Source organism: Dunckerocampus dactyliophorus, chromosome 14, assembly GCF_027744805.1.
Source record: "Dunckerocampus dactyliophorus isolate RoL2022-P2 chromosome 14, RoL_Ddac_1.1, whole genome shotgun sequence".
Lineage (NCBI taxonomy): Eukaryota > Metazoa > Chordata > Actinopteri > Syngnathiformes > Syngnathidae > Dunckerocampus > Dunckerocampus dactyliophorus.
Window position 1 is genome coordinate 3,717,347 of NC_072832.1, and position 13,140 is coordinate 3,730,486.

The 13,140-nt window shown below is 41.8% G+C and overlaps 1 protein-coding gene across 3 annotated transcripts in view; it reads left to right on the forward strand.

Annotated features, from left to right (window-relative positions):
* Nucleotides 1-13,140, forward strand: part of akt3a (v-akt murine thymoma viral oncogene homolog 3a) — a 59,764-nt gene that overhangs the window by 30,625 nt on the left and 15,999 nt on the right. For all 3 annotated transcript variants that reach the window (XM_054799328.1, XM_054799330.1, XM_054799329.1), the window contains exons 3-4: nt 4,513-4,638; nt 12,685-12,796. In XM_054799328.1, coding sequence (XP_054655303.1) covers nt 4,513-4,638; nt 12,685-12,796 — 238 coding nt within the window. The remainder of the gene's footprint in view (nt 1-4,512; nt 4,639-12,684; nt 12,797-13,140) is intronic.

Genomic DNA, 13,140 nt, shown 5'->3' on the forward strand with positions numbered 1-13,140 from the left:
CAGACCTGGTACTCAGAGCTTTGGTTTTCCATTGTCATGGTTCCACAGTTGGTTTCAACTGAAGCTGTCTGTTTTGGTTCAACTCAGGCTTCAAAAGCTTGCTGGGCCGAGTGAGCGAACCTTTTGCATAATGAGGTGGGCGGGGTTATCTTTTAAAAAGAGTCAGCAAATTACCTCCATCTTTATTACACTGCACTGCAAACAGTAACAATGGAAAATGCTCTGAAAACATGGAGACCAGAGGAAACCCGCTGTCTCTTGTCCACTTGGACATCCGAAGTGCAGAAGAAATTTGAAGAACCCCGCCAATACTGGAAAGAGGCGAGATGGCTGCTGCGTGTTTTGTTCGGTCTTTCAAACAAATAAATAATAAACTTAAGAAATTAAAGGAGGACTCCAGAGACCAAGAGAAAGACTTGGGCAGTTGTGGCAGTGGTCGGAGGAGAGTAATGCCTTATTTTGAGGAGCTCGACAAAGTTTTGAGCCACAGACACTGGCGTGCCAGCTTGCTGGTTAATGCTGGCAAATAACTCCACCGAAACCCTGGGGGCCGTCACACCTTCCTGGACTCCCATAAGATGTTAATTTAATTTAATGTTCACTGCAGTTTTGCCTGCAAATACTAGCTTGCTTTAATCCCTCAGCACTCTCCCCTTCTCATTTGTGCATACAGTAGCAAACTTGTTTCATTGTAAACCTATAGTCATGTAACATTTATTGTACAACTGTGTTCTGTTGTAATGTTTTTATCTCTCTGTCAGAAAACTATGGTGATGACATGGATTGTCCTCCCTTCGCTATGAGCTCCCTACAAACCCGTGAAATCTTTGTCAAAATGTTATGCATTTTGCACCTTAATTTTTACATTTTTGCACAGTTATATTCATGTTTTTACCTGTAAATAATGTGCAGTGTCAAGGACTATAGTGAACTGTGTGTTTTTGATTTAAAAAAAAATGGTCAACATTTGAAGTTTCCTGATCGGAGGCGTAACCCCTGTGACACGATGACACGGCTCCCCGGGGCAATGGAAAATGAAACTGGTCTCGAGTCAGTTCGCAGGCAACACGGTTCCACCCCGGCCTCAAACTTACACCAAAGTTTGCTACTGTGGAAAAGGGGTCTAAGTGAATTTTTGCGAAGTAGGATTCAATATTAATAAATGCAATATTTTCATAGAGCATAGAAAATCTATTTATTTTACTTTGTAAATACGGTTTTAACAGTGTATGAACCCTGTAGACATGAAATAACCCACCTGTAGTTATTTTTTGTTTACACCACGTTGCACATGGTACGGGATCACTGCAGGGACATAAGAGACGGCCGCCGTTAGCAAAGCAAACTAATGAGCTAACTAGTTAGCCTGTCCAATTTACTTATTCTAAACTTAGTGTTTCAAACTGTGTGGAGAAGAAGGACAAAGTAAGAAGCTAAAAACGTACCACTTCCACACGGAATGGGAAGATAACTTTTTTTCCCACTCTATCATGTCGGACATGCCACGGCTGACTACATACCGTGTGAAGGTAATGTAATATAATGTCATGTCTCATCAATGTAACATTACTAACGCGTAATGACCAGAATACTACGTATAACTTGTCTTTCTGTATTTTTTGACTAATAGGCCATAGTCAACCACGAAGAAGAGATCTTTTAATACTTAATTTTTTTTTTGATAGAGTGAGGGAGCGACATTCAAACCGCGATGTAGCGAGGGACGACTACACTGTCTTAAACGCATGGCAATTAAATCTTGAAAGACTTTGCAATAAATTGCTTTCTTTCGCCTTCTCATCCTCCTGTTCCTTGGATCCTTCAGATCACACCACTCTCCTCCATCATGGATATCCCGCTGTTTTAAGAAACAAAAGACTCCTGTTGTCTCCAGCGCCGTATAGTTTAGTATTGACTAATTGGTCTTACGGGAAAAGGAACCTTGTGCACAAAACTAAATGAAACTGAAGTCCGAGTGAGAAAGGGAGAGAAATGGTGTGGGTAGAAAACCGGCTGTTGTCTTTTTCTGCAGTGGTCCAAACGAGAGACATGTGGCTCCCCAGACAAGCTGTCCAGAGTGGGAGAGCTTGCTGGACTCGTTACAGGCCGGGCCAAGACGGGATTGCTCGACAGAACACCATTGGATCGGCTCTGCTTAGCTTGTGCGTGTGCCTCAGTTGGTTTGGAAGCTGAGTGCGGACAACTGTCCATCTCTGCTCTCCGTCTGTGCCACCCCTGGCTGCCCCCACCGCCCCTCAGTGGACAAGCACATACACCCACATGCACAAAACGCACACTTGCATCTCAGCCCTGGCCAGACGCATTGCTTAAATGTTTTTGGTTGTGCTGGACAGCTGAGCGATGAAGTGGCCAGCTACAGGCGTTCATCGCTTGGACACTTTTATCTTGAAAGTGACTCAGAGAAATGACTGGACTTGGACCAGCAAGGCACTCGGCACTGCCAGTTTTATTATAGTTTTTATCAGTTTAACTTTTCTCCTCGTCCTCATACATTTTAGCTTTTTTTCTCTGGTTTGATGTGAGTTCATTTAGGCCACATGAATGCTTTCTTGCATTTAATGCTCTTACTTTACACAGCTGGTAATGGATAGTGCTTATTTAATGTGTTTTATTTTCAGATATCCTCAAAGTTTTCTAACGATGAGACAAATGCAAAATGATTCATGTCCTACCCAATTTTACACACACGTGCTTTTCAGCCCCCTAAAGGTGTGTACCAAATTTTGTGGTGTTTCGACCAATCACCCGAAAGTTACAGTGTTTTTTTTTTTGTAGAATACATTGAGCTGTGTGACAAATTTCAAGTCCAGCCAAGTTATGAGGGTCAAACTTTGGGGTTTAATAACAGTGCCACTATGTGGAGTATTTGTCAGGAAAATAATAGCACAGGTAACACAGTCGGAGTGCATGTTTTGACAAGTTATCACCCTGTTGTGTGCAGGCATGACGATATAAAACTGCAAAACCTAATTTCCACTTTCATAGTACAGAATTGTTTTAATCACACATGGCAATAATCACACCCCGGTGCCTTTATTAGCAATCTTTTGTGTTGTCGCCCCATTCCTGTTCAGCCCCTTTCATTGTTCTGTTTATAAGCAGCAAGTGATCCAAAGAATATGCTTTGCTTCTGAGAGGACATGAGGAGGAAATATGCGTGGAGGGGGTTGAGTGGGTGGAGTTGTTAAAAAGAAGAAAAATAAAGAATGGGGAGGAAATGTGTGATTTTTTTTTTTTTTTTTCTCCTTCCCTGTTGTCACAACCATGCCTTGGCATCCACCCGTATTTCGTTATCTGTGTGGAGGCTCAAATCAGCTGCTACACACACACACACACACACACACACACACACACACACACACACACACCTCCACCGCCGACAGGACTCCGAGGTACCGGCAGGGCCCACAGTCACATGGTCCCTTTGGCGGAGCAGGTGTTTTTTCCGCGATGTGCTAACGAGTGTGGCCTGCTGTCATTCCAGCTTTAAATGGATGTCTCAAATAGAAGGCGCCCATACGTGCGCCGCCTATTCTCCTCTCGCGGCGAATTAGCCCGAAAAAGGTGATCAGAGCTGTTACCCAGCTTTGTGTGTGTTTGTGTGTGTGTTGTGCACAGATGCCATTCGTCTATTTCCACCAGGTGTATGCTGGAGGAACGGTTAATTAAAAATGGGTTGAGAAAGAGAGAACATTTGTGTCCTCCTGTGTTTTTTATATTTTTTTTGTTTGAAAAGAGATAGTGGAATGTTTACACAGCTCTTGGCGCTTGAAAGTGTTGAGATGAGTGTCACTTTTTTGTTGTCGTTGTTTTTCATCAAGAAGTAGCTGCCTATTTAGTACTCGCCGTTCTTGTCCAACTGTGTGTTTCCAGTGAGCATGATCTGCCTCTGTGTTGCGGAACTGTTTGACACCGGTGTAATCCTGCAGCGGGTCATTGGGAAAAAGCTGCGGTGCCACCTCAGTGCCAATCTGTGCCAGCCTGACACCAACTGGGCAGCAGATGTTTTTTTTTACGACACACCGAGAAGGGATATTCTGTTTGATCTTATTTCATCCTACCTCATTTCCAGCTTCCAGAAAGTGTGTTTGCGTGTGTGTGTGTGTGTGTGTGTGTGTGTGTTTGTGTGTGTGTGTGTGCTTGCATGCGTGCGTGCATGATCCTGAGAGGGGTCGCAACCTCGACACCTGCCCATGTATCAGCCAGATGATGCTCCTGGCATGGTCAGTTTGAGTTGAGCATGAGTAAACATGTTTTTGTCATATTTTACACAGTAATCCGATCGGATTCTGGCAGGCGGACACTGTTTGAGTCATAGAGATACCGTGTGTGTGTGTGTGTGTGTGTGTGTGTGTACGTTACAGTGTTGCTGTGTGATTGACAGAGGAGTGTCACAGCAGAGGGTGCCGAGGGAGTCAGAGCTGTATTCGCAATCATCATTATTAATATGGGATACACTACAAATTAACTTCCCTGTCTTTGTGTCTCCAGGTGAATACATAAAGAACTGGCGGCCACGTTACTTCCTCCTAAAGACGGACGGCTCTTTCATCGGCTACAAGGAGAAGCCTCAGGACGCCGACCTCCCCTATCCTCTGAATAACTTCTCTGTAGCAAGTATGTGGCAGACATTGACATCCCAGCTGAAATTTACATCACATTGTGCATTTTTTACGCTGAAATGTCACATATACTTGAAAAAGTTATACAGACTAACCAGAACAATTCATAAACCGTTGTGAGCCATAGTCATAATGGTACACCGCCGACACCATTTCATTGGTCTGCTTTACAGATGCTTCGGTAATGAAGCATTAGTCATTAAAACACATGTCTGCACCTGGCTAACAAGCTCCACAAGCTCCAGCATTGTTGACATGTGCAATTAACCAGCTAATGAGTTAGCAGGATCCTTTGAACTTCTCCCACTCTCAGCACAGCCAACGTGGCCCCTCATTGTTCATACTGCAAATGCAGAGGATCACAATAACTGTTGTTGAAATCAATTATGAGTTTTTATGTTGCATTTTAAACGGGGCATGGTGTCAGCAGAGAGGCAAAAGTCAGCATTTAGTTTGATTGCCACCCACGATTATGGTGGATTAAACGGATTAAACATCTTTAGAGTTTAACATACGGCATATGTCTGTCTCTTGATAAATAAATGTCCGCATGCTAGTGTAATTGTCTTTGATGTTTACAGGTCTTTACTCAACATAATCTGACAGCAGATCTGCCAACATGTACGCATTTATTGTACTCCACACACATTTTGACCCTTGACTTATACTCTCTGCTCTCCAGGTACACATTTTCTCCGGTCAGGTCTTTGAAAATAATGCTCCTGTGTTGAGGCACCAGCGTATGCTACAGCGGCTTGCTCCTCCTCCTGCAAACTTCCTTGCGTAGAGTGACGTGCACCTCCGAAAAAAAATCTAACCCCACAGACTGTAATGCTGTGATTGGTCTGCTTGCATGTTTGTCTAACGTTTGGAGGCACTTAGCTATGCTGTGAGAAGGAATGAGACAGTGTGTCTAAAATTTTGACTGGTAGCATATATGACTTGTTCAGAGTGCTTACAGCTCACCTCTACAAACACCTTTTGCTCCAATTTTGGATCAACATTTGCAATAAAAATATATTGTGCCTAACCCTGACAAAGAGCTACAAAAGCAGGGGTGTCTCAGTGCGGCCGTTTGCGGCCTGTGGCTTATTTTTTATTGGCTCACAGCACAAAATTTAAATGAATTTTAAAAAGCAGAACAAAAGGCATAATGTGAAGAGAAAAGGCTTAACTGTTGATACTAATAACTAAAACTATGTAATAATAACACAGTTGGACTTTTAAAATATATACATGTAATATAGCTTTTTTTTTGTTGCTGTTTTTACAATTTTTTTGTATTGTGTGTGTGTGTGTGTGTGTGTGTGTGTGTGTGTGTGTGTGGAAAGCCATATACAGCGGTGTGAAAAAGTGTGTGCCTCCTTCCTGATTTATTTTTTTGCATGTTTGTCACACTTAATAAATGTGTCAGATCATGAAACAAATTTAACTTGCATTGAGTCTCTTACAGTGCTGTGGAGGAATTCAGACCCGCTAATCTTTGCAGAATTGTTGTAATTCAGCCACATTGGATGGTTTTCGAGCATGAACCACCTTTTTAAGGTCATGCCACAGCATCTCAGTAGGATTCAGATCAGAATTTTGACTTCAAAGTCTTCATTTTGTTTTTCTTCAGCCATTCAGATGTGGATTTGCTGACGTGTTTTGGATCATTGTCCTGCTGCAGAACCCATGTTGGTTTCAGCTTGAGGTCACAAACAGATGGTCGGACATTCTCCTTCAGTATTTTTGGTAGACAATTCATGGTTCTATTTATCACAGCAAGTCTTCCAGGTCTTGAAGCAGCAAAACAGTACCGGACCACCACACTACCACCACCATATTTTACTGTTGGTATGATGTTCTTTTTCTCAAATGCTTACAAATACTTTCACGCCAGATGTGATGGGACACGCACCTTCCAATAAGTTCAACTTTTGTCTCGTCAGACCACAGAGTATTTCCCAAAGGTCTTGGGGATCATCAAGATATTTTCTGACAAAATTGAGACGAGCCTTAATGTTCTTTTTGTTCAGTAGTGGTTTTGGTCTTAGAACTCTGCCATGCAGGCTGTTTTTACCCAGTGTCTTTCTTATGGTGGAGTCATGAACACTGACCTTAACTGAGGCAAGTGAGGCCTGCAGTTCTTTGGATGTTGTTGTGGTGTCTTTTGTGACGTCTTGGATGAGTCTTCGCTGTGCTCTTGGAGTAGTTTTGGTTGGCCGGCCACTCCAGGGAAGGATCACCACTGTTCCATGTTTTTGCCATTTGTGGATAATGGCTCTCACTGTGGTTCACGAGAGTCCCAAAGCTCAAGAAATGGCTTTATAAACTTTTCCAGACTGATAGATCTCAGTTCCTTCCTTTCTCATTTGTTCCTGAATTTCTTTAGATCTCGGCATAATGTCTAGCTTTTGAGGATATTTTGGTCTACTTTATTTTGTCAGGCAGGTCTTATTTGAGTAATTTCTTGATTGCAAACAGGTGTGGCTGTAATCAGGCCTGGATGTGTCTAGAGAAATTGAACTCAAGTGTGATAAACCACAATTATGTTTTAACAGGGGGGCGATCACTTTTCCACACAGGGCCACGTAGGTTTGGATTTTTTTCTCCCTTAAATAATAAGTTTCATAAGGAACTGCATTTTGTGTTCAGTTGTGTTGTCATTGACTTATATTTAAATTTGTTTGATCTGAAACATTTAAGTGGGACAAACAAGCAAAAAAAAGAAATCAGGAAGGGAGCAAACACTTTTTCACACCATTGTATATGGCTTTGGGCTACATCTCTTAAAGGTACCTTATTATGCAAAAGTGACTTTTTAATGTTAGTAAGTAATATGTGTCCCAAACGTGATTAAAAACCGATCATCTCCCTCACTTGCTTGATCCACTTTTGAGAGAAGAGGCACTCAAACGGCCATTTTTGAAGTTGTTTTTTATGACTTTATGAAGGAAAAACCTCCTTCCTCATCCGCTACACATCTTAAAATAAAGCTCTGCTTACAGTCCGTCGGTCTACTAAAGATATGGGAGATGTAAGTTGGATCATGTTATTTGTCTTGAGAGAATAGGCTAAGCTAGCAGGGTGTTGCTGTTAAAATGTGAGTGTAATGTTAGCACTGTAGCTCACATAGCTATGTGAGTGTTGTTGCTAACGTTTGTGTCCTCCGTCCCACTCTTTAATGTTACGTTGTTGCACGTGATATTTGGCGTCTATTACAAGCCAGAGTTACACTGTACGTATATGTAAAAGGTGGACAAAGTACACTTTAACACTTGTTGGAGCCACAGACACACACAAGGATACTATGTTTCATGTAGGGCTCACTAAAAGCATGTTTAAACTGGACCCTAAAGTAAGCAATTAAGCAGTCTGGCATTTGCATAGACATCTGAATCTTATTTTTGCATCCTAGCAAGACATTTTTGACAATGACATGCTTCTAACTTTGCCCCTTTTTATGTGGACAGATGAGAAAACGTTCGAGGATGGAGGGCTGATTGGTAACCGGTGAAGGGATAGAGAGATGAGGTTGAGGATTTTCATGGATGATGTGGGTGGGAGGACAGTTAGTGTCAAACAGACAGGGAGGAGGAGATAGATGGCAGGATCGAGAAAGGAGGAAAAAAAGAGTTTGTGCCGAGGACAAGCCAGGCCATACATCCGGCCCCGGTTGCTTGGCACGGCGCTGGCACTGCCACATCTGTTGCCCAAAGCTGGGAGGCCAGGTGGCGTGTGTGTTTGTACGCCTGTGTACGTGTGTGTGTTTGTTTATCTGTGTGTGTGCCTGTGTGAGTGAACAACAGAAGTGGTCAGATGGAGCAGAGATGGTACAGGCCTGTTCCCTGCAGAGGGACTACACACACACACACACACACACACACACACACACACACGCACACACGCACACGCACACATTGATGCATGCACTCTCATCCACCCACTAAACTGCTACACAGATTTTTGCAGTTGCCTGCTGTGGCAAACCCAATTTCAACTAACATTCAAACTTATCATCCTTGTGTTTGTGTGCCTGCATGCGCCTGTGGAGGTGTGAGTGTTTTTATTTTTTGGCATCGACCATACAGTGACCTTGTTTTCTGGCAGCCCAGCAGGTCAGGTAGTAACTTTTGTGTGTGTGTGTGTGTGTGTGTGTGTGTGTGTGTGTGTGTGTGTGTGTGTGTGTGTGAATTGTAACTGTGCAGCACGTTGGACCCGAGTGGCATCACCATTAACCTTCTTGTCTAAATTTAGGCTGAGCAATGACACGCTGTGCTGCGCTTCGCTTAAACAGAAAGTAATTGGAGTAAGGGATAGCAGAGGACAGGAGGTAAGAGCGGAGGAGAGGGTGAAACACTGAAGAAGAAAGACGAACAGATGAGGACTGGAGGATGAGAGGACACATCATCACAATGCTTCCCTCCTTTTCCCTACAGCGAGCTTGCAGCCCCATCTGGCTATGTGTGCGTACGTCGCTGCCTTTGTGTACAAATGGCCTAATGTACTGCCCATTTCCACTGCGTTGTGATTCTTCAGATATTCACCAGATGCGTGTGTGCAGCAGCGCGTATTATCCTTTGGCACGGAGAAGCGGACGCGTTTGAATCCTCAGCAGTGGAAGTTATTATTACATTTCTTTTTTAACCCAATGAAAGACCAGCTTCATCTGTGCCAGCGGTGTACTTGCCTCAAAGTCATAGCTTATGACACATAATAATATGTCAAATATACTGTAAGGATGCTGCTACCGGTTATTCCTCCTCCTATATGCAGGTGCATCTAAATAAATTACAATATTGTGCAAAAGTTCAGCAGTGGCTGTGGTGCATTTGGTACCTGGGCCTCCACCACTATCCCGTCTCAATTATACAAACCGTTAATAATATTCAAAAGCACTATATAGCAATGCATGGCATTACAGAATTGGGGATGAATATCATTATTACTAAAGCAGGAAACTCCGTTAACCCTTTATCTTCAAATACATGTCTCTAAACAGCTGCAAAATCCATCCATCCATTTTCTATGCTGCTTGTCCTCACTAGGGTCGCGGGGGTATGCTGGAAACTATTCCAGCTGACGTTGGGCAAGAGGCGGGTTACACTCTGAACTGGTCGCCAGCTAATCTTAGTGTACATACAAACAACTTTTCACATGCACATTCATACCTATGGACAATTTAGAGTCACCAATTAACCTAACATGCATGTTTTTAGAATGTGGGAGGAACTGGCGTAACCGCAGAAAACCCACACACGCACGGGAAGAACATGCAAACTCCACACACTGCCTAAACGAAGAATTGAACCCAAATCTTCTAGATGTCTTGATCGTGGGGCCAACTTCAAAAATCCAAACCTCTATTTTACAACATCATCTAGAGCAGTTCTGAATCAATATTTAGCTAATAACATTGCAAAAGAAAAAAAAACACACTCGTCACTCAATTGTGAGCACTGGTCTGGACGACTTCTAGTGGAAGTGGTGAACAAACCCTTTCCTGGACTGAGACAAGCTAGCTAGCTTCGGAGTTGGTCCGCCTCTCCTTACGATATCTCGCATTTCCGGTAAAGTCTTCCGTCAGCCATTGTGGCGATTATTGTGTGCAAAGCACTACAGACTCTTCTTTTTCTGTTGTTTACTGACGGTTGGCAAGCAGCTGTTGCTGTCATTACCGCCAACTTCTGCTTGTTGAAATGTGCTTTGTTTTGCTCTGATCAACCAATCAGAGGCAGGAAAAATGATGTTACTGTATGTCTGCTGGCGGGCTCTGTGAGGCGAATCTGAAATTCGATAGTTTACGTGATATCGGGCCAGCACTCCAGATCCTGAAGGCCCTGGGCAGATTAGATTGACATAACACATAAAGCTGAAATCTAATTGGGCACAAAAAAATCTCACATACTGTACATGTATGCACACTACTGGATGCAGTGCAGCCAGGAGACAAGCTATGGAATGAAGATAATTGACTGTTGAGAATAAATTGATTTAAAAGAAAAAAAAAAAAGGGACAAATACTAGAATTTCAGTTGTAAATGTAGGCCAGTGCTTCTGGCCTTGATGGCCCTGACTGCCCTTCCACAGGATTTCAGGAGTTCACTTCAGAATAAGAGACCAGTTGAAGGCTCAGGAGGTTTTTGCAGTTCATTTGCTGATTAGAGCGCAAATCAATATTTTACAATATTGAAGTTTTTGACAGTTTTTCACATTTTATGAGATACTGACTTAAGAAATATACTGTGAATTCCCAGTTCCCATGATGCTTAGAGTGCAGATTCAGGTAGTAGTGAATGGGACTAGTGACATGAATGCTAATATCACATGTTTTGAAGTCCTATGCAGCGACTGTGTTTTGATCGGACAAATGTTAAATAAGTTTGATCAAGTGCAGAATTACTACAGCTTCTGCTTGGACTGCAGCAGCTGTTGAACTCTGATGGTGGGGGGAAAAAGTGTAGGTGTAGTGAGTGTAGGTAGGATTGCAAGGTTTACAGTGTCTTTCTGTGTAAATATCCCATGTTACAATGCGGACACTTGCAGCATAATAGTCAAGTGTGGCCTACATATGCACAAAAATATTTTCTCTTTAAATTTGGTGGTGCGGCTTATATTCAGGTGCGTTCAATAGTGCGGAATTTACGGTATTCTTGAAATAGTTTGTGTGTTATGAATCGAGTATATGAGTGTCACTTTTTGAATTGAACTATTGAAATAAATTAACAAACAAGCAAAATCAAGGTCAAAAGTGATTTTTTTTTTTAATTAAAAATACTGTTGATATAAATATAAACTTTTTATTTTAAGCAAATTTTCTTAATATTACCAAAATATGCCAACAGAACAAGAACATTGCTTTGTTCTGTAAAATAGCCAAAGCAGTCACCCTGATTTCAGGTGTTTATCTAGGATTTTTTTGATTTGTTATTTGGTCATAAAGTGGAACCTTTTTTTAAATAATTATTTTATTGCAATGACTTTATATGGATTGCATATTATCTTAACCTTTAAGACTGCCTTTTTTCACCAAAGAAAATACATAAACAATACATAAAACAAATTAAAAAAATAAATTAGCTGATTTAGAATACCTCAAACAATGACAAATAATAACAGCAACACCATAAAATTTAAAGACAAATATAAAATAAAAAAATAAAACACACCTATACTTATAATGTATAATTTTGGTTGATATTTTATCTTCATTATGACTTTCATAATAGAAATGTATGGCTATAACTTTTGTAAATTTATTGTAACCTATGTGTATCATATCTCTAATGGTAAAGGTTAATTTCTCAATTTCAATCATCTGTTTCAAGACTGTTGTCCATGATTTTATATTAGGTGTTTAAGTCTCTTTCCAGATCCTTGTTATATTTTATTGCAGTGATTCTTCATATGTTAAATAGGTGTTTATGTGCTGAATTCAGTTTGTGATTGCACATCAATGCCCAGCATATTTTCTGGTTGTATAATCCCTTTTATCTTCAATAATATATTCATAGTGTATTTCACCTCTTCCCAAAAGGGTGGCAACATAGGCCAAGTAAACAGTACATGTGTGTGATTTGTAATGGGTTAACCACAGCTCCTCCGGCAGCCAGTCTCTGCTGAGGAGCGGTACTTCTATAGTGGAACCTGAACACACCCGAAGTCATACTATTTGGAATTCAATCAGTATTTTCTGGATAAATATATGCACAAAGTTTGGAGTTAAAATTGTCATCATGTGAGCCCCTGCTCTCTTCCGTTTGGCTTTTTGTGGCATAATTGCAACAAAAAAGACGGACTGGCATTATGTATGACATCACCCCAGACACTTGCTCAAATGTTACAGGATCGATTAGGGAAGATTTATTTTTTCTTTATCATCATCTTTGGTCATTTGAACATTCCCGTGTCTTGTCTGAACTCTGTTTCTGCCTTGCAATGCAGAAGAAACAATTCTGCACTGTAAGAAGTGGTCATGAATCCAACACAGAACTTGTCTCACCTACAACTTCCTCAAGTGTTAAATGTTTACGACAAAATCTCCATCTAATGTTTGCAGAATGTCAGCTGATGAAGACGGAGAGGCCCAAGCCAAACACCTTCATCATACGCTGCCTGCAGTGGACCACCGTCATAGAGAGGACCTTCCACGTGGACTCACCTGATGAGAGGTCAGTCGCTGTTTAACAGACAACCAAACTGGCTTTAAAAACCTTGACTAAACATTAACGACAGTATGTGATGTTGGATGCGCACTATCAAGGACACAGGTATGACTGAGTGTGTATGTACAGTAAGTACTGTATGTGTGTGTGTGTGAGTGAGACAGAAAGGAGCGGAGACCTTTCAAGTAGCGTCGGCATAAATTCTCCAGCTGCTCCGTTCCTTTCTGAGGAGCTGAGGTGTTTATCTCCTGAAAATGAACAGCTTTGCCCAGAAGACCACAGATGCTCCTGTGCATTCTTCAACTGTGTGTGCGTGCGTGCGTGCTTGCGTGCGTGCATGTGCAATAGCC